General features: G+C 41.3%; 1 protein-coding gene across 1 annotated transcript in view; it reads right to left on the bottom strand.

Moving 5' to 3' along the window:
- CFAP46 (cilia and flagella associated protein 46) overlaps positions 1–27,023 on the bottom strand; it is a 150,475-nt gene that overhangs the window by 4,521 nt on the left and 118,931 nt on the right. The window contains exons 50-56 of the mRNA XM_044420088.1: positions 25,852–26,024; positions 15,749–15,913; positions 9,880–9,956; positions 8,562–8,622; positions 7,659–7,694; positions 4,764–4,863; positions 933–1,045 (exon numbers count right to left, since the gene is read on the bottom strand). Coding sequence (XP_044276023.1) covers positions 933–1,045; positions 4,764–4,863; positions 7,659–7,694; positions 8,562–8,622; positions 9,880–9,956; positions 15,749–15,913; positions 25,852–26,024 — 725 coding nt within the window. The remainder of the gene's footprint in view (positions 1–932; positions 1,046–4,763; positions 4,864–7,658; positions 7,695–8,561; positions 8,623–9,879; positions 9,957–15,748; positions 15,914–25,851; positions 26,025–27,023) is intronic.

The following is a 27,023-nucleotide window of genomic DNA, read 5'->3' as shown; positions in this document are numbered from 1 at the left end:
GCTCCTAGGAGGAATATCATAATGAGGAGGAGACCAAATTGACCTTCATAGTAGCCAGAGAAGGAGCAGCTACTATAGAAAACAGTGTTCTCCTTCTCTGCCAGGAAAAAAATATAAAAATATTATAGGAACTTTGGCTGAGTTTGCTTTTTCACTCCTCCTTTCAGTACCTTTTCCTTTGCCTTATGTCTTTTAATTGTTAATCCTGAGGATGGGGAATGTTCAGGGGCTTTTCTACATGAGGTAGTTACCCTATGACTTTACTGAGGTCTTTCTGTTTTCATTGTGTGAGGAAGAAGGCGTTTTCATTTTTTCCCTTTATAGGTTTATCTTTCTTCCCACATGGTATGTAGGTATAGTATGGTAGGCTATGGTAAAGAACCAGAAGATGGTGCTGTGAAATAGCACAACTATGAAAAACACACAGCCATTTGCTAGTGCTACTTAACGGAACAACAAATTCTGAACTTTCCCCACTTTAAAAAAAAGCTACAAAAATGGCTGGAAAACATGGGAAAGACTCCGGAGGAATACATCATGAGAAGGCCCTACTAACTGTCACAGGTAACGGACCATACGTGCACAATTAATGCCTCGTGCAGAGAAGCTCCTATTGTTAACCTTTGTAAACTGCTCTGGGAAAGTTTTTCAGCTTGCATGTGGAGTAAAAATGTTTCCAATATATAAAAAACTGTCTGCTTAGAAGCAAATTCCACCGTGAATTCCATGATGAAGTCCTTTATTTCCGAAGTCCAGCTGTGAGTACCATTAGTTATGTAGCCAACATGGCATCATCCACATCTGAACATAATCAAAACAGCTTGTCAATTTTCAGCAATGATGCTAGAAGTGTACTGTACAATTAGTGGCAACAGATTCATCTATTTCAATATAAAAAGAACAGAATTATTTTTGCAGCTTCATTAAATCACCTGGTATGTTCATAGCAGCGAGTCTGTCAAGCAATATATAAGAGAGGAATCTTTCCATTCCAGAGAAGACAAAAGCACTGCAGTTATTCAGTAAGTGTTCCCATTCAACTTGACTGAAATAAAAAAGGGCCAAAAATTCATTTTAACAATACATTCAATTTCTAAGAACATTGCAAAACAAAGTACAGTGTTAAGAACATAAGAACAAAAGTTGATACAAAATATGCAGTCTGCAATGTACAGTATAAAGTTATATTAAAACTCTGCTACTTTAAGAAAATCCTGCTCAGTTAAGTTCACCTCAGCTCTAGAAAATACTACAATTTAAAGAAACGTGACAAATTTGTTTCCATTTGTTTGCCCTAAAAAGTCAATAATACTTGTAAAATTTACATAAGGAACAAAGTAATGTGTAAGTCTATTTTTGCAGAATGATAATATATTAGTACCTGCATTTAATAGTTTGTATTATTTTTCTTAAATTCCATTCTGGTATTTTTGCTGCCCCCTTCATGGACCACTGCCTTGCCATGGAGAAGGGGCTTGCGTAGCTCAATGAAGCTATGAGCCATTCCATGCAGGGGCACCCAAGATGGGCTGGTCATAGCAGAGAGCTCTGACAAAACGTGATCCACTGGAGAAGGAAATGGCAACCTGCCCCAGTACCAAAAGGCTATGAGATATGACAATGGGCAATGAGCCCCTCAGGTTGGAAGGTGTCCAGTGTGCTACTGGGGAAGAGCAGAGGTCTAGTACTAGTAGCAGCAGAAAGAATGAAGCAACTGGCTCAAAGCCGAAAGGACACTCAGTTGCGGATCTATCTGGTGGTGAAAGGAAAGTCCGATGCTGCAAAGATCTATACTCCATAGGAACCTGGAATGTAAGATCTATGAATCAAGGTAAGCTGGATATGGTCAAACATGAGATGACAAGACTGAACATCAGCATCTTGGGAATCAGTGAACTAAAATGGACAGGAATGGGTGAATTTAATTCAGATGACCATCAGGTATACTACTGTGGGCAAGAATCCCTCAGAAGAAATCTTTATGGGTAGAGTAGCCTTCATAGTCAATAAAAGAGTAGGAAAAGCAGTACTGGGATACAATCTCCAAAATGACAGAATGATCTCAGTTCGAATCCAAGGCAAACCATTCAACATCGCAGTAGTCCAAGTCTATGCCCCAACCCCTGATGCTGAAGAGGCTGAAGCTGACTGGTTCCATGAAGGCCCACAACACCTTCTAGAATTAACACCAAAAATGATGTCCTCAGCATTCCAATCCCCCATAATGATAAAGTTGGAAGCCAAAAGATAACCAGAATAACAGGCAAGTTTGGCCTTGGAGTACAAAATGAAGCAGGTCAAAGGCCGGCAGAATGTTGTCAAGAGAATATGCTGGTCATAGCAAACACTCTTTTCCAACAATCCAAGAGACGACTCTACACATGGACATCACCAGATAGTCAACACAGTAATCAGATTGATTATGTACCCTGCAGCCAAAGATGGAGAAGCTCTATACAGTCAGTAAAAAAAGACCAAGACCAGACTGTGGCTCAGATCATGAGCTTCTTGTTGCAAAACTCAGGCTTAAACTGAAGAAAGTAGGGAAAAGCATTAGGCCACTCAGGTATGACCCAATTCATATTCCTGATGAATATACAGTAGAGGTAACAAATAGATTTAAGGAATTAGATCTGATAGACAGAGTGCCTGAAGAACTATGGATGGAGGTTTGCAACATTGTACAAGAGGTTGCATCTAAAACCATCCCAAATAAAAGAAATACAAGAAGGAAAATGGCTGTCTGAGGAAGCTTTACATATAGCTGAGGAAAGAAGGGAAGCAAAAGACAAGGGAGAAAGGGAAAGATACACCCAACTGAATACAGAATTCCAGAGTACAGCTAGAAGAGAGAAGAAGGCCTTCTTAAATGAACAGTGCAAAGAAATAGTGGAAAAAAATACAATGAGAAAGACTAGAGTTCTTTTTAAGAAAACTGGAGATAGATAGGGAACATTTCATGCAAAGATGGGCATGATAAAGGACAAAAATGGCAGGGACCTAACAGAGGCAGAATTAAGAAGAAAGATTACAGAAAAGAACTATACAGGAAAGACATTAACATTCCTGATAACCACAATGGGGTAGTCACTGACCTCGAGTCATACATCCTGGAATGTGAAGTCAAATGGGCCTTAGGAAGTCTGATCAACAACAAAGCTAGTGGAGGAGACAGTATTTCAGCTGAGCTATTCAAAATCCTAAAGGACAATGCAGTTAAAGTGCTACACTCAATATGCCAGTGAATTTGGAAAACTCAACAGTGGCAACAGGAATGGAAAAGGTCAGTTTACATTCCAATCCCAAAGAAGAGCAATGTCAAAGAATGTTCAAACTACCACAGCATTGTGCTCATTTTGCATGCTAGCAAACTTGTACCCAAAATCGTACAAGCTAGGCTCCAGCAGTATGTGGACCGAGAACTAACAGAAGAAAGGGTTTCAAAGAGGCAGAGAAACTCGATCAAATTGCCAACATACGCTGGATCATGGGGAAAGCTAGGGAGTTCCAGAAAAACATCTACTTCTGCTTCATTGACTATGCTAAAGCCTTTGATTGTGTGGATCACAACAAATTGTGGCAAGTTCTTAAAGAGATGGGAGTATCAGACCATCTTATTTGTCTCTTGAGAATCCTTTATGCAGGTCAAGAAGCAACATGAAACTGGACATGAAACCACTGATTGGTTCAAAACTGGGAAGGGAGTATGGCAAGGCTGTATATTGTTCCCCTGCCTATTTAGCAAAAGGATGGGCTAAATGAATCATAAATCGGAATTAAGATTGCCAGGAGAAATATCAACAACCTCAGATACGCAGACCATACCACTCTAATGGCAGAAAGTGAAGAGGAACTAAAGAGCCTCCTGATGCGGGTGAAAGAGGAGAGTGCAAAAGTTGGCCTGAAACTCAACATTAGGAACACTAAGATCATGGCGTCTGGTCCTATCACTTCCTGACAAAAAGATGGGTAAGAAATGGAGGTAGTGACAGATTTTATTTTCTTGGGCTCCAAGTTCACTGCAGCCAAGAAATTAAAAGATGCTTGCTGCTTGGGAGGAAAGCTATGGCAAATCTAGACAGCATGCTAAAAAGCAGAGACATCACCCTGCCAACAAAAGTGCGTATAGTCAAGGCTATGGTTTTCCCAGTTGCAATGTATGTCTGCGAAAGTTGGACCTTAAGGAAGGCTGAGCATCAAATAATTGAGGCCTTTGAATTGTGGTGCTGGTAAAGTCCCTTGGAATGCCAAGAGATCAAACCAGTCTGCTCTTTAGAAGGCCAGATACTGAAGATAAAACTCAAATACTGGCCACCTAATGAAAAGGAACAACTTACTGAAGAAAATCCTGATGCTGGGAATGATCAATGGCAAAAGGAAAAGGTGGCGGCAGAGGATGAGGTGGCTAGATATAGTCATTGGGGCAGTGGGTGTGGGCTTGGGTGGACTCCGGGGGATGGTGGAGAACAGGAGAGCCTGGAGGAAAGTTGTCCATGGGGTTGTGTGGGTTAGGCACGACTCTGAGACTAAACAAATTCTTGTTGCAGTGACAATGGACTGTGACACCCTGAACAAAGGGAAGCACATTTAAATCTCATCTATTTCAACCAGTGAGATCAAATGAACTTGAAAGGGTTTGAATTTTGAATAAACTGTGCCTTTCATTTTGATTCTGTATAAACAACATAAGGAAAAATGTAGTGGACATTTGTTTTCATTGTAAATTCTTTTGTGCACAGCTCCCAAAAAACAAACTCACATACCTTGGAAATTGTGTGTCACCAATAACTCCATCCCATCGATGTGTAAATGGCTCATATTTTTCTAAGACTGTCTTAAATTTTTGTGCAGGATTTTCTAATTCTGAATACATAATTATTTTACACATTAGTAACATAGTGTTGTTCAACAATGATATGAAGCAACCTAAACTGTATTATGCTAAACAGCTGCACCTGATAACGTGTAGACATTGCTAACTTGTCATGAGGCTAATAACTGACAGAGAAATGGAAAGCTACAAGCACATTCCCCCAGCCCTAAGCAGCCTTGTAAAAAAATAAAGGCCATCTGTCATGCAGACAGGAGTAGGGATGGATTGGTCTATCCCTCCTCTGTTAGTCCATGTTTCTGTGCTAGTTGAGGTGGAAGGTCTTCCTCCAGAACAAGGATAGAAACCAGCCACTCACAGCTTGTGGTCCTTCACTCACAACCTGCCTCACTCACTTGTATAGAATTCATTGCATCCTGGTCACCTATCACTATTAGACAAAGACAGGGTTCCCACAACACACTAACTCATGAACAGTCAGGACAATAGTACAAAACTAGAGGATCACACCCAAAAGGAAGAGATGTAGCCACTACTCACCTTTGTGAGCAAAGATCCTTTCATGACTTTACTTCTATTCCCTATAGTTCACCATATGACAGAAGACACTCACTGGATATCGACTAGGCAATACTTCATGTTTTGGTTAATGGAGGTACACTTACCCTAACTAAAATACTGACTCCCCCCCCCACAAATATGAATATATGTGCAAACATTTCTGGCAACTAAATGAAGTGAGAGATGAGTGGTGGCTGTTGCAATGTGCTGCTTGAGCAGTTTGGAAGGACTGTAACTGGAAGATACAGAAAAAGGAAAAGGGGAAAAACAGTGGTGGTTCCCAAAAAGAGCTTGCAATCAGGGGACAGAGGATATACCAGAAGGAGTGATTACAGAAGAAGAACTGAGGGGGAGATGGGGGGGACAGTCCTCACTGATCATCTGCTTGGTGAATTGTGGATTGTTCATACTGCATAACTTACTCTCAGGGTTCCTTATCATGTCATGTGAACTTGTTCTAAATTATGAAATGCAAACCTGTAACACATTAACTATTCATTAATTTTCTATCACAAAGCACTTTATCAGAGTGAGCAGAGGGTGACTATCAGTGGGGAATCATCAGGGTGGCAAGTGGTGGTAAATTCTGGGACCAATGCTGTTTATCCTCTTTATCAATGACCTGGAGGAGGGGGAACCAGTCTGCTGACCAAATTCACAAATGTTTCAAAAGTGGAGGTAGTAGCCACTACTGGACAGCAACTACTCCAGATCTGGACAGAGTGTGGAAATGGGCAGGGGACCACAGAATGACGTTCAATGCAGATAAGTGCAAACCTGCACTTGGGAATCAGGAATAGGTTCCATAGGTACAGTATGGGAAACAAGTGGCTGGACAGCAGCATTTGTGAAAGGAATCTTGGGGTACTTGTTGACAGCAGGTTAAACATGAGCCAGCAGTGTGACGTGGTGGTTAAGAAGGCAAGTGCCACTCTTGGATGTATAACCAGAAGTGTGGCTTCCATACTGAGAAAGCTGTTAGTACCACTCTATAAACTCTAATATATGTTGGAGATGTGGGAAAGGGAGTGGAACTTATAAACATATGTGGTGGGATTGCGATAATATACAAAAGATTTGGATTATGGTGTTTAATGAAATTAGAGAAATTTTAGATATAGATTTAGAAATGTCACTGAGAATTGTGTTATTGCTGTTGATTGAAAAACAAGATATAAATGAAGTTAAGAAAGAATTGATCCTAAATTTGATAATTGCAGCTCGGTTAGTGATTGCTAAATATTGGTAACAGAATTGGGTTATGCAAAAGCATGAATGGTATAATGAAATATGGAATATGTTAATTAATGATAAAAACTGACAACAGAAATAGAAGTTAAAAAGGGGTTAATAAAAGCAAATAAATATAATGAAATTTGGGAAGATTTTGTAAAAGCAGTATTGATAGAAGGTAAAGGTTGTAAGCCTAATCAAGATTGCATGAATTTTTGGAGGGGATATGGATATAGTTGAAGTATATTATATATCATTTATTGTTATATGAATTAAAATGGAAGTATTACTGGTCTCCTGGGTGCTGAGGGCATATACCTTTTCATTCATTAGTTGGGCTTTTGTATGTTATACTATTGATATTGTGATGATTGTATTAATGTTTTTTTTTTCCAGCCTGGAGAAGAGGAGACTCAGAGGGGATCATATACTGGCATACAGGTATGTGAAGGGTTGTCACATGGTAGAGGGTCATGATGTGTTCTCCCTGTGGTGGAGAGAAGAACACAGTCCAATGGAGCAAAGCTCAAAGAACTGGGTTTTAGTTTGGATGTCAGGAAGTACTTCCTGATGGTTAGGACCCCTAGGATATCGAATGGGCTTCCAAAGGAGATGGCTGAGGTCCCATCAGTGAGGGAAAGATTGGATAACCACATGTTGGGTATTACATGAGTGGAGCCAGCTGCAGCCAGAGGTCAGACTTGATGGCCAGGGAGGCCCTTCTGACTTGCTATATTTCTATGATTCTAATTCCTAAAAGCACATTTGTGGACAAAATAGAAAAACTTTAAAAGTTAGTCCATTTTCCTTAATTTCTAAAATAAACTGGGTTCTTCAATATTTTTATTTTATTTTTTCTTTAATATCTAAAATAGAAAATAGGCATTTTCTAACCAGGGTATTAGCTGAAGTGTCTTTGATGGTTTTGATGGCTTCAATGGTATTTGTGGCAGGGGAGGTTATAGGCTGATTTCTCAGGGTCAGCTACTATATTTGCAATTAATACAACAGGCTGTAAATTTTTAAACATTACCTTGATCTCTTCCATCATTATATGGATCCACAACATCTGAAAACATGTTGTTAAGAACAGGCAAATTAAATTTTGAGAGGCTTCAAACTTAAATGAGCGCAAGGGCCAAACTCACCTCCCAGAGATACCAACAGCTAGAATTTTGCAAATCAAAAACAAAAATACAAAAACATGAAAAAAAAAAAACCCAAAACACAAAAACTGGTTTTGACAGGAGAAGATGAACTTTATTTTTTAAAATACCACCCAATTCTGGATTAAGAAAAAAAAATCCTTCCATTCAACCCTTCCACATTTTGCCTTAAAAATCCCTTTCAAAACACTGATCAGTTCTGTTTCTGATTATCATTTTCTCCTTTGGATGCTGAACATCTTTGCACTTCATAATTTGGGATCATCAATTAACTTGTGGTGGTAGCATTTAGAAAGTCCACATGACTTTCCACATGGCACCACCATGCTCTCATACGGTGAAACACTTCCCTCCCAGTTTAAACATCATATCAGGATCAAGTCTCTTTTTCTTCTAAGCAAGGGCATTACACACACTCCACACCATCCATCTTCCCTTGGCTATAAATACTAGCAGATCTGTGGAGTCAGTAACAAGTGGAGATCTGCACTTGTTACTGACTTTTGCACTTTGACAAGAGCATTTCATAGCCACTGGTAGTTCATTTCTGCGCACTATTAAGGGCAGAATTCTCAGCTCTGGTTTCAGTAATTTATGCAGTGTGTAGTATCAGTGTGTGATCCATGCTGTGGATCATGGAGGAGACACCCCAAGGATCAGGATCATGGACCTTATTAAGTAGTTAATTAATCTTTGACACAACTGATGGTTGTTTAAGCATTCTTGGTTTAAACATTCCATTGGTATAGCAGTAAGTTTTAAAAGGATACATTTAACATTATGTATATCAATTGAGATACAGTTGGGTGGCAGAAAACGGTTAAGGATAGGCTGTTAAATAAGAAATAATTTTAAGAAATTTGCCTTGAAAAAAACCCAACAGCCATACAACAGATTTCTAAATGTATGTTTTTTTTCCAGAATTAAAATCTAATGAGTTCAACTGGGACTAATTTTCCTGTAAGTATGCTTAGGATTTGAACTCTCAGTTGTTTTCAGTAATATCACTTGCTGGTATTCTTCTCAAACTGAGTGAGAGAATACTACTTTATTTAACTCTTCAGAAGGATTCCAGTCGCTACTAAAATCAGATTTCAAATGCCACAATGTGGTTATAGGGAATTAGTTCAGCTATGTATGATCATGACCACTTCCCACCCACCCACTTTCTCAAGCTACTTTGCTGCTCTAGGTGAAAATTAATTTTATGCCTTCCTGGCATATTGTTGTGTGAGAAAGCACAACTTCTCCTTAGTGTTTTTGCAAATTGAAGTTTGCGGCATGCATTCCCAGATTTACATAGTTGACAGAAATATAAGGCTGGGTACAGATTTTGGAAAACCATTTGGGGAACATATCCTAGATCCTTAAGACAATGAGAGCTAGAGTGGATTGGGTGGAGCTTCCGCATTTCCTTTCCTTCCTCCATATGTAGTAAGTTGCACCCTGCTTTTCCAACTGCACATCTGAAGATGCCTAACAAATCAAACACTCCATATGCCACTTACAAAGAATCTATGCAAATTGGTAAGAATATGAATATATTTTTGAGCATGTATCATTAGGATTAGATTGAATATTGAGGTTTTCCTCTTGTATTTGTTGTTGGAAACTGATGACAGATATACCACTCCACTCACTTGTAAAGAGTGTGGTTAAGGAGGTGTGCAAATCAGGAAAATGGATGTATGAATTTGAATCATACCTGTCCAAACAGTCCAGCATGGGATAAAGTACTGTGCCCATAAGGGTGGCTAGAACCTCTAGATTTGCTAACCCTCACTACTATCAATCCTTTTGACAACCCTTTTATTGCTAAAATGTTGCAGGGAACATCTTGTGCTATTTTTTTCTGAAATTCAGCAGAAATTTGTGAACATTCATAGGAATAATTCTTACTGTAAACCTTTATACCTCTTTCTTTACTTCACAGATAAAACATGACAAGAAATAGCCAAAGACAGTATGTTATGCATTTGCATTAAAATAGGTATATTAAAATTAAAATAATGCTATTAGACAGGTGTAAAATTTTTGGATTTCAACTGGGGTACTAAAGCAGAGTTCAGGATTCCCATGGATACTTACTACTTTCATGCCTCTTTTTTGTTCAGCTTTTGGCTTTGATTCCTTTGCACCCTTTACCTCTTTTTTTACTTCATTTTCTGTAAACATTAAAAGCACAATCAACTTAAAAAGTGAGATCTGCTAAACTAGAGGATTTTTTTTGGCCAGATGATGCAAGTTTTATGTTCTAAACATATAACTCTATACTTGCTGGTGTCTAAACCAAGCCTCAGTGTGCAGTGTCTGAACAGGGTTGTTGGCTGTTTTGCATTATATTGGAGTTTGAATTTCCTAGAATGAACTGAAGATTGCACTATGTACCTCCATTCTGTTCCCTACCCTATTAAGCATTTGAGTCCAGTTCTGGTTCAGGTCCACAGGTTTATTTTTGGGTGTGGGGGTGTTTGTTACCTTTTCATTCAATTCTGGTACAGATTTTAAACATCTATAATAATTTCTTCAGTCATTCTGTATTACCAGTTTTGGATCAAGAAGAAACATTTCATATAGATTGTGCAGTCCCTGACAAGTTGTAACTCATTAAATCCAATACTAAAGGTTTACTGGATGACCAGTGCGCTACATTTAACTTGGCAAGTTACAGGTTGTATAGGTTTTAATTAGTATGTAATTTACTGTAATTTTACAGGTACTGCAATAATACCAATAAAATTAATATAATCAGAAAAATCTCCTCCCACTTGGCCTTATATTTTGGTATGTAGGCAGTAAAGGTAAGCCAGTATAACTCTATTCTGCATACCCGTGGCATAGCCATATATATAATACGGCACACTGCTCTGGTCACCTCATCTAATAAGAACCATGAAAAGAAAAGGCACAGAAAGGAGCTAACACTCCAAGGGTTTGGCACAGTGTCATTTGAAGGAAGTTGACAAAGACTCAAGTGTCTTAATTCTCGGAAAAATATTTCATCTTAAAAATCTCAAAGTAGAACTTCTGGATTAAAAATGTTCTGGAATTGTGGGATACTTTTAAATGAATCCTGATTTCTATGTTGACCTCTTCGAATTGCAACAACCTGTTTTTCTAGTCAATTATATTCAATATTTCGACTTTATGTAACAGATGAAATTGTGACTCACTGTAATTTAATTGTCAGCAATAAATTTTGTACTTACAGGGATAAAACATGACTTTCATCCTTGTACATCAACAACTTTCAGCTAATGCTAATAACTAATTTGCAATTAATGATTCAATATAAAAACAAGTGAAATAACAATATTGTTGCCTTGTTCACTAACTTTGCTTCACAGAGGTATCCTCATACTCTTCTAAGTCTTGATGCAAATCTGGGCTTAAGTTTGCTCTCTTGACCCTAGAATCTGAAAAGGTGCCTAGACTGCTGGGCACCATTTTCATCAGCATGGCTGTGCTATATGCTTGGCCTTGGTGAATCTGAACACACTGTAATCTGCAGACAAAACCTCTGTCACTTCTTTGGATATTTTTCATATGGCATCCTACTTCCCAGACTAACTGTCCTATTCTACTGCTCCCAAATTGTCCTGGTTCAAATATAATAGAACTCCACATATTAAGACAAAATGAACATCACTCTTGAACTTGTATGTTCTCTTTCAGCACCTCAAAACCTTTCCCCCTTTCTTTATATGCTGTAATGGAAGATTTCTTGCATTAATTAATCATTGTTCCCTGTTATGCCCAAAGTGACAAACTGAAGTTAGAAACATAGAAATGGAGTGAGTCAGACAGGGTCTTCCAGGCCATCTACTCTGACCCCCAGCTCTAGCCAGCTCTGCTCATGACATGACAGAAACATAGAAGTTCTTCATGGTCTCTGTGCATCACACATATGAGCTCTCTGCCTGTGTGGTGCCCATTGTAAGGAAAATATTATTATTATTATTATTATTATTATTATTATTATTATTATTATTATTACATTTCTATGCCGCCCCTTGCCGAAGCCTCGGGGCAGCTTACAACACAATAAAATACATTGAAATACAATAGAACATAATAAATTAACCACTAAATACAAAAAATACACTGAGATACAAACATAATAATATAAAATTAAAATTAACAGTATAAAATAAGTAAATAAAGAATATAGGAGGAGAAAAGAGAAGGAAGCAGAAGTTGCCCTGGCCAGATCATATGTTTTAACAATTAAAATGATGTTTAAATAAAAAGGTCTTTACCTGGCGCCGAAAAACCAGTAACGACGGTGCCAGGTGGAACTCTTTGGGGAGTGAATTCCACAGGTTGGGCGCCACCGCAGAGAAAGCCCTCCTCCGAGTACTTACTCTCCTAATTTCTTTCATGGAGGGTTCCCGGAGAAGGGACTCTCCCGCAGATCTCAAGGGGCAGTCGGGCATATATGGACATAAGCGCTCGTTCAGGTAGCCAGGACCCAAGCCGTTTAGGGCTTTATAGGTCATAACCAACACCTTGAATTGGGCCTGGGCTTCAATGGGAAGCCAGTGAAGCTGACGGAGGACTGGAGTCATGTGAGCATAACGCCCCATCACCGTCAGCAACCTGGCAGCTCTATTTTGCACCAATTGAAGTGTTCGGACCGTCTTCAGGGGAAGCCCCACGAAAGCCGCCGAGAGGTCCAGAAGAACCAACAGGGGTGCACTCCCCCTGTCCTTCTCCCTGCACAGGTCATCATACAGGGCGACCAAGGCAGATTCAGTACCTTACCCGGGTCTGAAGCCGGACTGAAAAGGATCCAGATAATCAGTTTCATCCAAGAGTGCTTGGAGTTGTCCCGCCACCACTCGCTCCAACACCTTGCCCAGAAACGGGATGTTGGCCACTGGTCTATAGTTAGTGGCCATCTCTGGATCCAGTGATGCTTTCTTCAGGACCGGTCGTATTACCGTCTCCTTTAAAGGGACAGGCACTCGACCATCCCTCAGAGAAGCGTTAACCACTTCCAAGATCCAGGTCCCAATCCCGTGCTTGGAGTTATTTATTAACCAAGACGGGCAAGGATCCAATAGGCAAGTGGTGGGACGTACTCGTCCAAGCACCTTGTCCACATCATCAGGCCGCAATAATTGAAATTCCGCCAATAATTTTGGAGCAGACGGTAGCATTGGCGTCTCCCCAGAAACCTCTGATTCATTAGTGGAGTCCAGCTCGTGACGAATCTGAGCGATTTTCTCCCTGAAATGCCTGGCAAAGTCATCACAGCGGGCCTTTGAGGGTGGCATCGGATCTTCCTTAGGACCCGGGCGAACCAGGCCTTGTACCACTCGAAAAAGCTCCGCCGGGTGGCATTGTGAGGAGGCAATGGAAGTGGAAAAAAACTTCTTTTTCGCCGCCTTCACCGCCACAACATAGGCCCGATAGTGGGCTCTCAAGTGTGTTCGGTCAGATTCATCCCGTGATTTCCTCCACCTACGCTCTAGTTGCCTCCCAACCCACTTCATCGCCCGCAATTCAGGTGTATACCAAGGGGAAGAGCGGACTCTGCCCGGTGGGAGAGGACGCTTAGGAGCGATCGTGTCCACAGCCCTGGTCATCTCTCCATTCCACAGTTCGACCAGAGCCTCGACAGGAGCACCAGTCTTGTCAGCCGGAAACTCCCCCAGGGCCTTCAGGAATCCATCCGGATCCATCCGGCTCCGGGGGTGGGCCCATACAATCGGGTCCGCACTCTTATAGGGGGCAGAACCAGAAGGAGGGATAGGTGTCAGCCATCTGTCCATCCTTCTTCTATGTGGACACGTTAAGCCCCTATTGCTGTAACGACCATTGCCCGTGACCACGCCAATGGCAGCGCCCGTGTGTTCCCCAGGATATATAAACGTCGACATGGCCAGGGATGACTCAAAAGCACTGATTAAAGCAGGGTAAAATTATAAAGCAGTTCGAAAGAGGAGAAAAAGAAAGATAAAAAGAAGAAGAGAAAAAAAATCCTTCCCCTTCCCTAAGATTCAGCGGTAGGCAAGCCTATTTCAACAAAAGTCCTTGGCCAGCCCAGCCCCCCTCTCGTCCCCCGAATGGCTCCTAAAGGGTGGCGACCCCTTTGGCCGCCACCCTTCGGCCACCGGCCCGAGGCCACAGCCACTGCTTTGTGGCCGCAGGGCGCCTCCGAGTCCCGCCCCGTCGTGCACCGCGCGCGCCCGATCACCTGGGGCGGCGGGCAACGCGCTCCAGCGCCACGTGCGCCTGCGCTGGCCACTGGAGCTGGCTTCCATCGACGTCATGGCAGCGTGCGTCTGCTTGCATCTGCTTGCACGCGGCGGCGGCTCTTTCCTCCAGCGCGATGTAGCGGTGTGCTGCTGGAGGTGGGCGGAAGTCTTTCTTGCAGCGCGGGATCGGTGTTTCCTGCCCGAGGGGCCGTTCCCTCCTGGCCGCGGCCGCTGCTTTGTGGCCGCAGGGTGCCTCCGAGTCCCGCCCCGTCGCGCACCGCGCACGCCCGATCACCTGGGGTGGTGGGCAACGCGCTCCAGCGCCGCGTGCGCCTGCGCTGGCCGCTGGAGCTGGCTCTTCTTTGCTAAGCAAAAGTTTTGGTGGGAACCTTGCCCCTTCTCCCTCTAATATAAATAGGAGGTGCTCCAGCCATTTTTCCCAGTTGCTTTCCAACTGCCACTCTGGATGCTTTGAGTCTTCTAGTTCTCTATTTTCCTTCAGCTTCTAGAACTGTAACCCTAACCCTAAATAAATACTGTATGCCTCCACATTGACTGTGACTCTTGGGCCCTCATTGGTGCAGTGGCAATTGGTGCAGTGAGCCTCTCACAGGAGTCATGGTTCCATATTGAGGAAATGCCCTTTCATAGCAAATGGCTCTTCAGTGCATGGATCAATGAGAAGTTCGACACCATTCAGAAGGCCAGAGTGACAGCAAGGAGGACAAGCTTGGGTCCCACTTAACCACCTAGAGCAATGATGGCAAACCTTTTAGACACCAAGTGCCCAAGCTGCAACCCAAAACCTACTTATTTATCATAAAGTGCCAACACTGCAATAAAACTTGAATACTGAGGTTTTAGTTTAGAAAAAAACAACTCACAGTCAGTCCAAGCAAATATATATATAAGCTTGGACGAGTTGTGGCTAATGTAAGGTCATACAACCCATCCACTGGCCTTACATCAGTGTCTATAATCTCCCTTCCACAATGCAGTACTGTCCTCAGTACAGATTGGGTCACTTCCTGGTCTGATCCCTGGTTCTGAGCCCAAAATGTTGGTCTCATTTGAACTAGGGAAAATGGTAGGAGCCTCTCCTATTTATACTAGAGGGAGAGGGGACAGGGCTCCTGCCAAAACTTTAGCTGAGCTAGGAAAATCTTGCTGACAACAGGCACTGCACTGGCACAGTACCCATTTGTGTGAATGCACAGATGACCACTCGAAGAATGTCAGTTACATATAAGCAACCTTAAAGGTAAAATTAAAGGTAAAGGTTTCCCCATGACATTAAAGTCCAGTCATGTCTGACTCTAGGGGTCAGTGTTCATCTACGTTTCCTAGCTGAGGGAGCCAGCGTTTGTCTGCAGACAGTCTCCGTGGTCATGTGGCCAGTATGACTAAACACAGAAGTGCATGGAATGCTGTTACCTTCCCACCGAAGTGGTACCTTTTTATCTACTTGCATTAATATACTTTCAAACTGCAAGGTTGGCAGGAGCTGGGACAAAGCACGGGAGCTCACCCTGTGTGTGGATTTGAACTGTCGACCTTTCGATCAACCAGCCCAGCAGCTCAGCAGTTTAACCCACTGTGCCACTGCATCCCTTAGAAGCAACCTTAGTTTACCAGAATCAAGACTAATTAAGATCTTAAATGTTTTAAAATTGGATAATGTCCAGTATGTTTAATTGTATTTTCAAAACAATACCTTGATTATATTTTCAAATGTATATTCCACATAGATATACCTGCTTCTTCTTTATGTAAGCGGTTATATAAAACTTGGAGAGAAAAGTCTCTGGACACAGAACTTATTGCTTCTTCTTGAAAAATATTCAGTGCTTCCAAAGGTAAGTCCATAAGAATTTTGTCCACCAGTAGTATCACACATTCTCCTATATCTTCAGGATTAGCTGAAAAATGAGGCAGATCAGTAATTCAAAGGAAAAATAATAACAATATAAGCAATGCTGCATGGGAAACACTCTTCCTCTTGTTCAGATAAACTAAACCCTAACATAAACTTATATGGAGGCAAATAGAAACCCATTTTTGGAGTGTTTGAGAAGACTCTGGAGGTGTATGAATCATTCAGGATACAAGGTTCTTTGGCTTGGTGAGACCCATTGTCAACCTTGAGCCTGCATTTCTTTTCTGACCTAAACACTGAGGCTGCATTCAAAAGTAACAGAAAATGGTTCTTTGCCATTACAAGCACAAATAGGTATGAGTCTTGAACTTGCATGCTCCTTCTTCCATTTCTTACAGATGGAGCAAATAAGCAGCTTTTGTCTGAGGCAAAACTGTAGTTTGCCCACAAAATAAGTTTAAACCATGATTTGGAATCATGAATTGTGGGGAAACTATGGTTTGTACAAACCTTATTGATTTATTTAAAATTATCTATAGGCTGTCTTTAAATGGAAGCAGGCTTTTTGCTGGATTTGGACAAATGGTAAATGATGGCTTTTTTAATATATTTCTATTAGCAAATACAACATAATAAACAAGCAATTAAAAACACAAAAGAGAGGAGGAAAAGAAGAAAAATCAGAAAATATATCCATGCTTAATGACCATTTGTATCATCCTTAATATAAAAAGAAAAGAGGGAAAAGGAAGGAATTAACACTTCCATTTCAAATATATACAGTAATGTAAGTGGTCAATATAATATTCCATATAAAACTGAAAGCTTTAAGAGATGTTCAAATGTAGCAAAAGCAGTGAAATGTTCTTTGAATGATAAGTAATGAGTGTTTATTTTTCCAAGCCTGAAGCAAAAATCTCAGTACAACTGCATGAGCACCAAGGTATCCAGTTTTCCTACTCATATGTTAACCCCCACATCACAGCAAAATGATTTAAAGGCATATGCACATCCACTATTATCACAGACCTTTCAAAAATTAAATTAATATGAGCAATGTCTTCCAATTAAAAGGAAGGCACTACAGGACATGCCCACATCTTACACCTCCATGAGGCATTCTTCTTACATTGCCAGCATATGCCAGCTTGTCAAAACCTGCAACAGTTTCAGAGCTCCCTCTGCTGGTCAAGAACCAGTACAGCAGCCCTTTTAGTTAGAGGATTAAATTTGTTGTTGCTAGTTGCGAAGTCGTGTCCGACCCATCCCAAGCTCTTGGACAACATTCCTCCAGGCCTTCCTGTCCTCTACCATCTCCTGAAGTCCACTAAAGCTCACAGCGACTGCTTCAGTGACTCCATCTAGCCACATCATTCTCTGCCATCCCCTTCTTCTTTTCCCATCAATTGTTCCCAGCATTAGGCTCTTCTCTAGTGAGTCCTTCCTTCTCACTAAATACTACAGGACGATCTACTACAGCTGCCAGGGATCTCATGAGCTCCACCTGGGAGTCCTAGGGGAAGAGCTATATAAGAATTGGCTCTTCCCCTCAGAAGCTGCCTTGACAATAAAGGTTTCCTGAGTTGCTAGAGTGCAGCTGGTTTGTGGAGTCTTGGACTTTGCTCCTGAAACTCTGCCTTGAGGGCCTGCCTTGCTCCAGCCCTCAAGGTACCTGTCTTCCTTGACTTGTCTTCTTGGTTCCCTGGCTCCCAGCTTGTCTGACCATACTTGCTTTGTGAACAGACTCTGCCTTGTGCATCAACTCCTTGCTCTGACCTTTGGACTGTTTAACTGTGCCTTCAGACTGACCCTTGTGCTGCACCCTGGTTGCCTGGGCCATGGTGCTCCTGCCTGATAGTCACCCACTCACCCTGGATGCTGACATGTTATGAGGATATCCAGCTTCTCCATACCAAACCTCTGTGGTGTCCAACAGAACCAAAATGTTCTTTTGTGTTCAATCATCCTCAGTTTTAAATCTACAGACATACTATGCAGAAAAGCTAGAATGACTTTCCACTGATTTTGGACTTTTTGGATCTTGGTGGCGGTGGCAGCACAGGAGGGGCAGCAGGGCTGAGAGTTGGGCCAGAGAAACCGAGGGAGTGTATGTGTGCATGGAAGAAAGATGCAGCAACCTGGGACAGGTGAGTGACTCTTGTGAGGTGAGGGGGTGGGACTCGGAGCTCACAAGGCCTATTTTAGGGCCGGAGCAGCTGTTGGTGGCACCAAGGGGCATGCTAAGGGCAATGGGACAAGTGTGTTGTCCCTTGTTTGCTTCCCTTAGCAGTGGCCCAGGTTACCTGAGGGCTCTCTTCCCAGAGTATTTGTTTTCCCTGAAGGAAAAGGGTACCCAGTCTCAAGCTGGAGTAGCATAGGCAGGACAAGTGGGAAGTAAATAGACATAAGGCTACCTGGGAGGGGTGGGCTATGCCAAACCAGGAGAGGGCCATGGCTGAAGTGGCAAGTGCTGCAGTTACTGTAGCACCTGTGCTATGTTTGCCTACTTCTCCCAGGAGGAGCCAGGATACACTCCCAAAATAGGACTTATGAAATGCTGCACAAAGTTTCTGAAAATGTTTTGGGAATCTCTACAGGAATGCTACACAGTACATAAATTCTCTGCTGCAAGACATTCGTCTTAAGCATGTTAAACTTATACCAAGCATGTTAAACTTATACCAAGTAGTAGGACTGTGTTATTAACCTTTAGGGAAAACATGTTTGTTACAACAGGTCCAGCAAGATAGCATCAAAAAGGTAGCAGAAAGAATGGACTGAGAAGACTCCACAGAGGTGGTGACATACAATGTCTGTGCAATGTTTGTTTGCCTGCTTGAGGTTGGCATGGCCTACATATGTAACAAATGCAAGCTAGTAGCCCTGTTAGAAGAGAAGGTGAGAACACTAAAGCAGCTAATGTTCAACCTCAGGGAATAAAAGAAGATGCAAAGTTTTTAGACAGAACTGTAGAATTGCAACAGCTAAGAGTAGTACAGAAATTAGAAGTACAACAGCAAACTGAGGCAGAAGAGGAAATCCTGAGGTAAGGGAAAATGAGGAGCAAAATCCCTGGAAAACAGTGGCAGAAGCAGAACTTGAAGACACTCTCAGGATGGGGGAGATCCACATGGGGACTGGATTAGGCTGGGGATTTAGGGGCACAGATTAGAGTCACCCCCTCAGAAGTCGAGGAGCTCCTCAAGACACTGGACATTACAAAGGCACCAGGGCCTGACGGGTTACACTCAGGGGTACTTCAGGAGTTGGCAGGGGTACTCTTGCCCCCGTTGACCTCCATTTTTGAGGTGGAGAAGGGGTGAGGTTCCAGAGGGCTGGAGGGTGGCATCAGTGGTCCCAATTTTCAAAAAGAGTGGTAGAAGGGACATGGGGAATTACAGGGTGGAGCTGTAGATATATTCTAGGAAAGACAATGGAAAGGCTCATAACAGGGAGAGATCTAGTAAACCTAGATAGGGAAGGGAGGTTGGCAGCCACACAACACGGCTTCCACAAAAACAGGTCCTGTCAGACAAACCTTGTGGAATTTTATGACAAGGTTTTGAGGTGGCTAGATGAAGGGGAAGCTATTGATGTGGGTTATCTGGATTCCAGCAAGGCCTTTGACAAAGTGCCCCATGGTATCCTGGTTGACAAATTGAAGAGTTTTTGGGATAGACCAATGCACTGTCCAATGGATTAGGGCATGGATGACAGACCAAAAGCAGAAGGTAACTATTAGTGGGAAATCATTAGGATGGTGGCTGGTAATGAGAGGGGTCTCCCAGAGCTCTGCCCTGGGACCAATCCTGTTCAATCTTTTCATCAGTGACCTGGAAGAGGGGGTGACCTGTCTGCTGATCAAATTTGCAGACAAAATGGGGACAGTGGCCACAATGGAGGGACAGGTACTCCGGATACAGAAAGATCTGGACAGACTGGAAATGGGCCAGGGAAAACAGGATGGTGTTCAATGTAGATAAGTGCAGGCTCTTGCACCTGGAGCACAGGTTGGGGGACAAGTACAGGTTAGGGGACAAGTGGCTGGAGAGCAGCACCTGTGAAAGGGGTCTCAGGGTACTGGTTGATTGCAGGCTAAACATGAGTCAGCAGTGTTACATGGCAGTAAAGAGGATCGATTGCATAGCCAGGAGCATGTTTCTAGATCGAGAGAGGTATTACTGCTACTATATACTACTCTGGTGTGCCCGCAACTGGAGTATTGTGTTCAGTTTTGGCTCCACATTACAAGAAGAATGTAGTCAGGTTGGAATTGGTGCAGCGTCAGGTCACAAGGATGGTGGCCAGATTGCAGGGGAAACAGTATGGGGTAAGACTGAGGGAACTGGGTCTTTTCAGCCTGGAGAAGAAGAGACTCCATGGGGATCTGTTAGCGACATATAAGTATGTGAGGGGGTGTCATGCAGAGGTTGGTAGAGACCTTTTTTCCCACTGTGGAGGAGGGCAGAAAGTGTTCCAATGGAGCAACGTTCAGGGAACCCAAATTCAATTTGGATGCCAAGAAATACTGCATGACACTTAGGACCCAAAGTCCTAATCACTTAATCACTATGGAATGTGCTTCCACAGGACATGGTTTTTTTTTTAATAAATGTTATTAAAATTTTTAAACTAACACTAACAACATCAATCATCAAATACATCAGATGTACTGGGTCAGCCCCCTACTCATGTTTTTTTTAACATTCCTTAATCATATTCAAATCCATTTATGATAACTTAAAAACATATTTAAATCTAAGCCAAGTCCAAAAAAACATGTTTAAGTCTATGCAAAGTCCCGTTTCTCTAGCCAATAATAATAGAAAAAATTCCCAAGTTTGATAGAAGTCAGTATCGTCTTTCTCCTTAAATGATAACTTCAGTCTGACCATTTCTGCACAATCCAGGATCTTTTAATCAATTCATCGATGGGTAATTCTTCATCTTTACAGTATTAAACAAATACACTCCTCACCACAATGATTACATGTAAAATCAGATACATTTCTTATTTATTAATGTCCCAGTACAATGCCTAATAAAAAAGAAATTTCAAGTTTAAGAAACTAAGGATTTTTATACCACTTCCTCCACCATATATAATAAAAAATACCCAATTTATCCAACATCCATTTGACATCTTTAAAAACATCTTGGCTAATCTATTTGGTGACAGCTACCACCTATAACACATTTTATACAAGCTTTCTTTATACGAGGTTGCTAATATTTCATCTAATTTAAGCATCACTTAGTCAAATACTATTAACTCCCTATAAAAGCCCCACTCTTTACAATCTTTAACATATCTCAATTGTATCTGCACCTTATGTCCCCAAAAGATATCTGCCCCCTGTTCTTGTATTTCTTAGCTCAATTTCAATCCTCCATCTTTATCCAAAATGTACATCATATCTTATAATCCCTTCAAAATTCAATGCATTTGGATACAAAGAAGCTTCCATGGGTGAAGAAACCATCTTAGTATAACTTTTCCTACACCAGCATTAATGATTTTCTAGTATAGTAACTCAAAAAAAGAATAATATAACTTAGCCTTCTCATACCACATATAAACATGACAATCCATTTAAATCATTCCTTTTAAAACAGAAAATTCTCTTATTTCTTCTTTACACCCCTGCCCCATCTCTCTTCCTTTGTTTTCAGTATCTGTAGTGCTTTTTGTAAATCAGTATCCATTTCCAGTGTCTGTAGTTCTTGTTGCAAATCAGTATTCACTATTTCTCCTTCCTCAAAATGATATGCAGTTAATTCGGCATCTATTGAGGCACTCAATTTTTCCTCTTCAGACATACTTCTAAATTTTTCATACAACTCTTGTGCCTTAAGATCAAGTCCAGTTTGTACCTTGTAATGTTCCAGGTAAGAGATGTTCCTTCTGTCGATAGCCACCTAAACATAGTCTCTCTCAAATATTTGGATACTTTCTCCCTCTCTAGTATAACAAGCAAATCCCATGATAACATGTTTATTGGCTTTATTAATTGTATTTCTTTATCCACCGTTTCAAGTTTTCCATATGCTTATTGTATTTTTGTATATTCTGTTCAGTTTTAAATTGGATGTCCACCAAAACCTCCTTAATAGAATTATCCAGTTTGTCAAGATGTTCTCTTTGTTCAATTGAAATGTTTTCCTGTTGTATTAACATTGCCTCTTGGGATGTTTGCAAAGCTGTTAAGGATATCTGTATCGCCAGAAGTGTCATCTGTAGCTCTTTTTGATATTTCCCAACATCTGCTGCTTTGGGCTGATAGGCTGGACTCTGAAGAGCTGATGTAGATGCCTTTTCCATAGTGGTAATAATTTATACCAAAAATTACAAGACAGCAACAAAGAAATAGAGAAGAGAATAAACATACTTGCTATAAATCCAGATAGCCACAGGGTGGCAGCAAAGGGCTATTTTTCTTTAAATGGCAAAAAAAATAAAAATAAAAAAATGGCATCGCAAACAAAGCAAGGTGATAGTTCAAGGAGGTTGCTTTTGGCAAGAATCCAATTGTTTTTGGCAAGAGTCCAGGAAAAAGAAAGAAACATGGCCGATCACAGTAAACTTTATCTTCTATCATGTTATTCCACAGTAATTATTTATTCTGATTCTTCGCCCTTGGGGAGGTTAGGAAAAAAAGGTCTTTCTCTCCAGCCCAAAACTTTCCAAAAGAGCCTCAGTTCCTCTCCCCCAGATCAGTCGCCACTTAAAACTCCATGAGGGGAGGAAGAATTCCTCCCTCCATCAAAGGGCTTCCCCTTTCTTCTTTATGCCAAATTAGAAGCTGTTGCTGCTCTTTCACGGGTAATATAGAAGAAAAAAAAGATAAAAATGCTCACCCAGCAGGTCCAATGAACTTTCAGCTAATTATTCTGTGCTACTTTCCGGATGTCAATGGCTTGTAGGGAGCTGTTATCTCTCCCCTGTGTTGTTCGATAGAGAAAAGCCCGAATCTCTTTCAATAAATGCAGAGCCACCGCCCCGCACAAATAGTGGAGTGCCCGGACAATCTAATCTTCACTCCGACAGGGCTTAGATGAGCCTCCCACGGCTCTCTGTTGAACAAATACCGGCGTGATAGTGGGAGCTCCTGCTATTCACAGCCATGCAGCCACAGCGCCAAACCAGAAGTCCACAGGACATGGTTGAAGACCCATCGGTGAGGGTGTTCAAGGATAGACTGGACATACACATGGCAGGTATGTCATGAGCGGAGCTGGCTGTAACTGAGGGTCAGACTGGATGGCCTGGGAGGGCCATTCTGACTTGCACTGTTTATATGTTTGCAGATCACAAGCTGAACATGCATCAACAATGTGATGTGGCTGTGAAAAAGGCAAATGCTATTTTAAGATGCATTAAAAGAAGTATCTTGCCTTGCCTATTTAACTTATATACAGAGCACATAATGTGGAAGGCAGGGCTAGATGAATCACAAGTTGGAATTAAGATTGCCAGGAGAAATATCAACAACTTCAGATATGCAAATGATACCACTCTAATGGCAGAAAGTGAAGAGGAACTAAAGAGCCTCTTGATGTGGGTGAAAGAGGAGACTGCTAAAGTTGGCTGCAAACTCTACATTAAGAAAACTAAGATCATGGCATCTGGTCCCATCACTTCCTTTAAAATAGATGAGGAAGAATGGAGGTAGTGACAGATTTTCTTTTCCTGGGCTCCAAGATCACCGCAGATGGTGACTGCAGCCAAGAAATTAAAAGACGCTTGCTCCTTGGGAGGAAAGCTATGGCAAATCTAGACAGCATACTAAAAAGCAGAGACATCACCCTGCTGACAAAAGTGCGTATAGTCAAGGCTATGGTTTTCCCAGTTGCAATGTATGTCTGTGAAAGTTGGACCATAAGGAAGGCTAAGCGCCTAAGAATTGAGGCCTTTGAATTGTGGTGCTGGAGGAGACTCCTCCGAGTCCCTTGGACTGCAAGGAGATCAAACCGGTTGGTCTTAGAGGAGATCAACCCTGACTGCTCTTTAGAAGGCCAGATATTGAAGATGAAACTCAAATACAAATGAGGCCACCTAATGAGAAGGAAGGACTCCCTGGAGAAGAGCCTAATGCTGGGAACAATAGATGGCAAAAGAAGAAGGGGACGGCAGAGAATGAGGGTGGCTAGATGGAGTCACTGAAGCAGTTGGCTTGAGCTTAAATGGGCTCTGAGGGATGCTGGAGGACAGGAAGGCCTGGAGGAATGTTGTCCATGGGGTCGTGATGGGTCAGATGTGACTTCGCAACTAACAACAACAACAAATAGAACTATCATTTTCAAATCATGTAAGGTACTAGTTCTCCTTTACTCAGCACTAGTTAGGCCTCACCTCGAGTGCCATGTCCAGTTCCTAGCTCCAGAGTTTAAGAAAAAAATCCTAAAGTAATATAATTCTGTTCATTTTAAGTATGTGAGAAATATCTGCAGGCACCAATGCACCAAGATTTTTAATCACTTCTGGTTCCCTCCCCCTGCCCAACCCACCCCCCAAAAAAGCAATCCAAACCCATTAGTAAATACCTTGGTGCCTTGATATTAAATCTACAGGCTTTAATTCAGATTTTGACCAATTCACACCATAACCTGAGAGTACAATCCATGCACCACCCCCTGCTTCCCTTGCCAACAAACAAGTAGATTAAGCCAGGCATGCTTTATATCCTCTGCGCCTGATGTATAAATATTTGCATACAATGTATGTATACATATATATGACATTCCAGGTCTGAAATATAAGTATCTCAAATTAAGTCAGTAGTAGAGTAATAGTTGTACTGGAAAAGAATTCCACAATGAAATAGACACATACAAAAGACGAAACTTTCAAAAGCTGTATATGGTCTTGGCTCTCTCAATTGGAGTCATGCCACAAAGATAATCTGCCACTGCTGGTGAAATGAAAATTTTCAGAAAACAAATAAAATGCAGAAGATTCTTTTTAGAAGCCTATTCTCAAGATTTAGAGCATGCATTCCACTTATCTCCTACTACCTTAGTATGATCCAAAGAAATCATAATCTAAATTTCCCTTGCTTCTCACAGCTCTTAAACTCCTTAACAGAAACATTGAAAACATAGCTACTAATGGATGAGGGCTCTCTTCAACTTGGGAGAGTGGAGTCGAAATTCATTGTGCCACTTCAATATCTAAGTAACATGCTTCAGGCAGATCCAATAACTCATGTAAAAGGACTCCTTAAGGACAGTTGGTTAACCATGCTCAGCCTGCTCACATATTCAATTTGTAAATTTCAACAGAGATTGACTTTCTAGCTCATTAAGCTTAGATCTCTGCAAAGCAGACAATAGAGTTTCATAAATCTCAGATTTATAAGCACACTGTGAAACTTCAGTTGCCAAAACATCCATCCTCACTGTTATACCATCAATTCTTGTACCATTTTCATAGAGATGCTGTTAATCTTTAAATCTCCAGCAATAATTCTGAGTAATCATAACATTTTCCTTAGAGTCTTCAGGCAAAGTCATCACTGACCCAGTAGCAGAAGGAAGAAAGTTAGCATTATTTTTCTTTATATAGCCCTTGTTGTTGCCATCAGGTCAAACAAAAGCATGCCATTGGCAAAGATGGAGAGAATGATTTCCCCACAAGTGAGAAAAAAAAGCAATTATTAGAATACTGAGATAGAGGTTGCAGGAGCAAGCCACAACGTAACCAACTATGCTGCCATTTTAACCAGACGTCATAGCAAATGATACAGTCCAAACAATGAATGCATGCTTCTATTCTCTTACATGCACAGAGGAAAGTGAAAGGGGAGAGACTTTATAGGCTTGAGGCCACTCATGCTCATAGTAGCAAACCATAATTTGCCATTATATCAGAATGCAACCACAGATAGTACCAAATCTGTACTTTCATAACAAACTATTCAACAACCAATGTTGTTGTTTTTAATTCAACACCACATATATCCTTTAAAGCTTAAGGCATACCTTGACTTGTAATGTTTTTCTCCTTATTTTTAGTTTTTGTTTTCACTGCTTCATTTCCTTTACTTTTTTCAGAATCATTTGCTTTAGTTTTTCCTGGACTACCTTTCCTGGTTTTTCCAGAGTCACCTTTGTTTTTTCCTGAATCTGCTGGAGAGACTGCTGGACTCTGGTGCCTAAAGAGACCAAAAACAGATCTTCAAAATATTATGCAGAACAGAATCAGATACTTCATGTTCTCTGTAGAAGTAGAAACAGTACCAATGTGGCTTTGTCATGTAGAGAAACTTCTAGTTTTACTTACGTCTCACATAAATTTGCACTGAACTTCACATCAATGTCAGCCTCAACAATCTCCATGCTTTATAAAGGGTTATGTCTAGTCCCACATGTAAAAGTGAGAGCTACAAAGGAATAAACACATCCCCTTAAAAGTTACTTGCTTTCCTCTATTTTGCCACCCCCCTCCCCATGAGCACTACTGGTAGCACTGATGAGCAGTTTCAAATATGGCTATTGGTAGTATATAGGAAGGATATGGTAGTGTGATAGCATCAATGTCCAAAACAATGAGATGTGCAGCATTGTCTGTTATCTGTATGTTCACAGGTAGTAGAAGAACGGGCAAGTCTCTTGGAGTGTGTCTGTACAGATTTGTATCACTCTCTACGTGGGGATGCATTTGAAGGTGGTCCAGAAACTTCAGCTGGTTCAAAATAGGACTGTGCAGCTGTTAACAAAAGCTAGCCCATGCACTCACATTATGCCAATCTTGTACCACCTACATTAGCTACCAGTTGTAGTCCAGGCCCATTTAAAGTGCTTGTTTTAACATATAAAGCACTAAACAGCTTGGGACGAGAATATCTGAACGACCCCCTTTCCCCATATATACATACCTGCTGTTTAAGATCTCAGTTGGAGGCTTTTCTTAAAGAACCATCCCCCAAAGAAGTGAGGGGATGATAAACAGAAGAAGGGCCTTCTCAGTGGTTGGGCCTCACCTCTGGAATGGGCTCCCCAAAGAAATTCACCTAGCACCTTCATTAGTAGTGTTCTGGCACCAGGTGAAGATTGCCCTATTTTCTAGGTATTTTAAAATTAACATTTTAACATTTATATTTTATATTGTTCATATTATTATGAATTCTTAATTAAATTTAAACAACTATACT

The sequence above is a fragment of the Varanus komodoensis genome, unplaced genomic scaffold (assembly GCF_004798865.1).
Source record: "Varanus komodoensis strain SLA01 unplaced genomic scaffold, ASM479886v1 scaffold11, whole genome shotgun sequence".
In the NCBI taxonomy this organism is placed as follows: domain Eukaryota; kingdom Metazoa; phylum Chordata; class Lepidosauria; order Squamata; family Varanidae; genus Varanus; species Varanus komodoensis.
The sequence above is the reverse complement of the archived record's forward strand: the minus strand, read 5'-3'. Positions and strand labels throughout refer to the sequence as shown.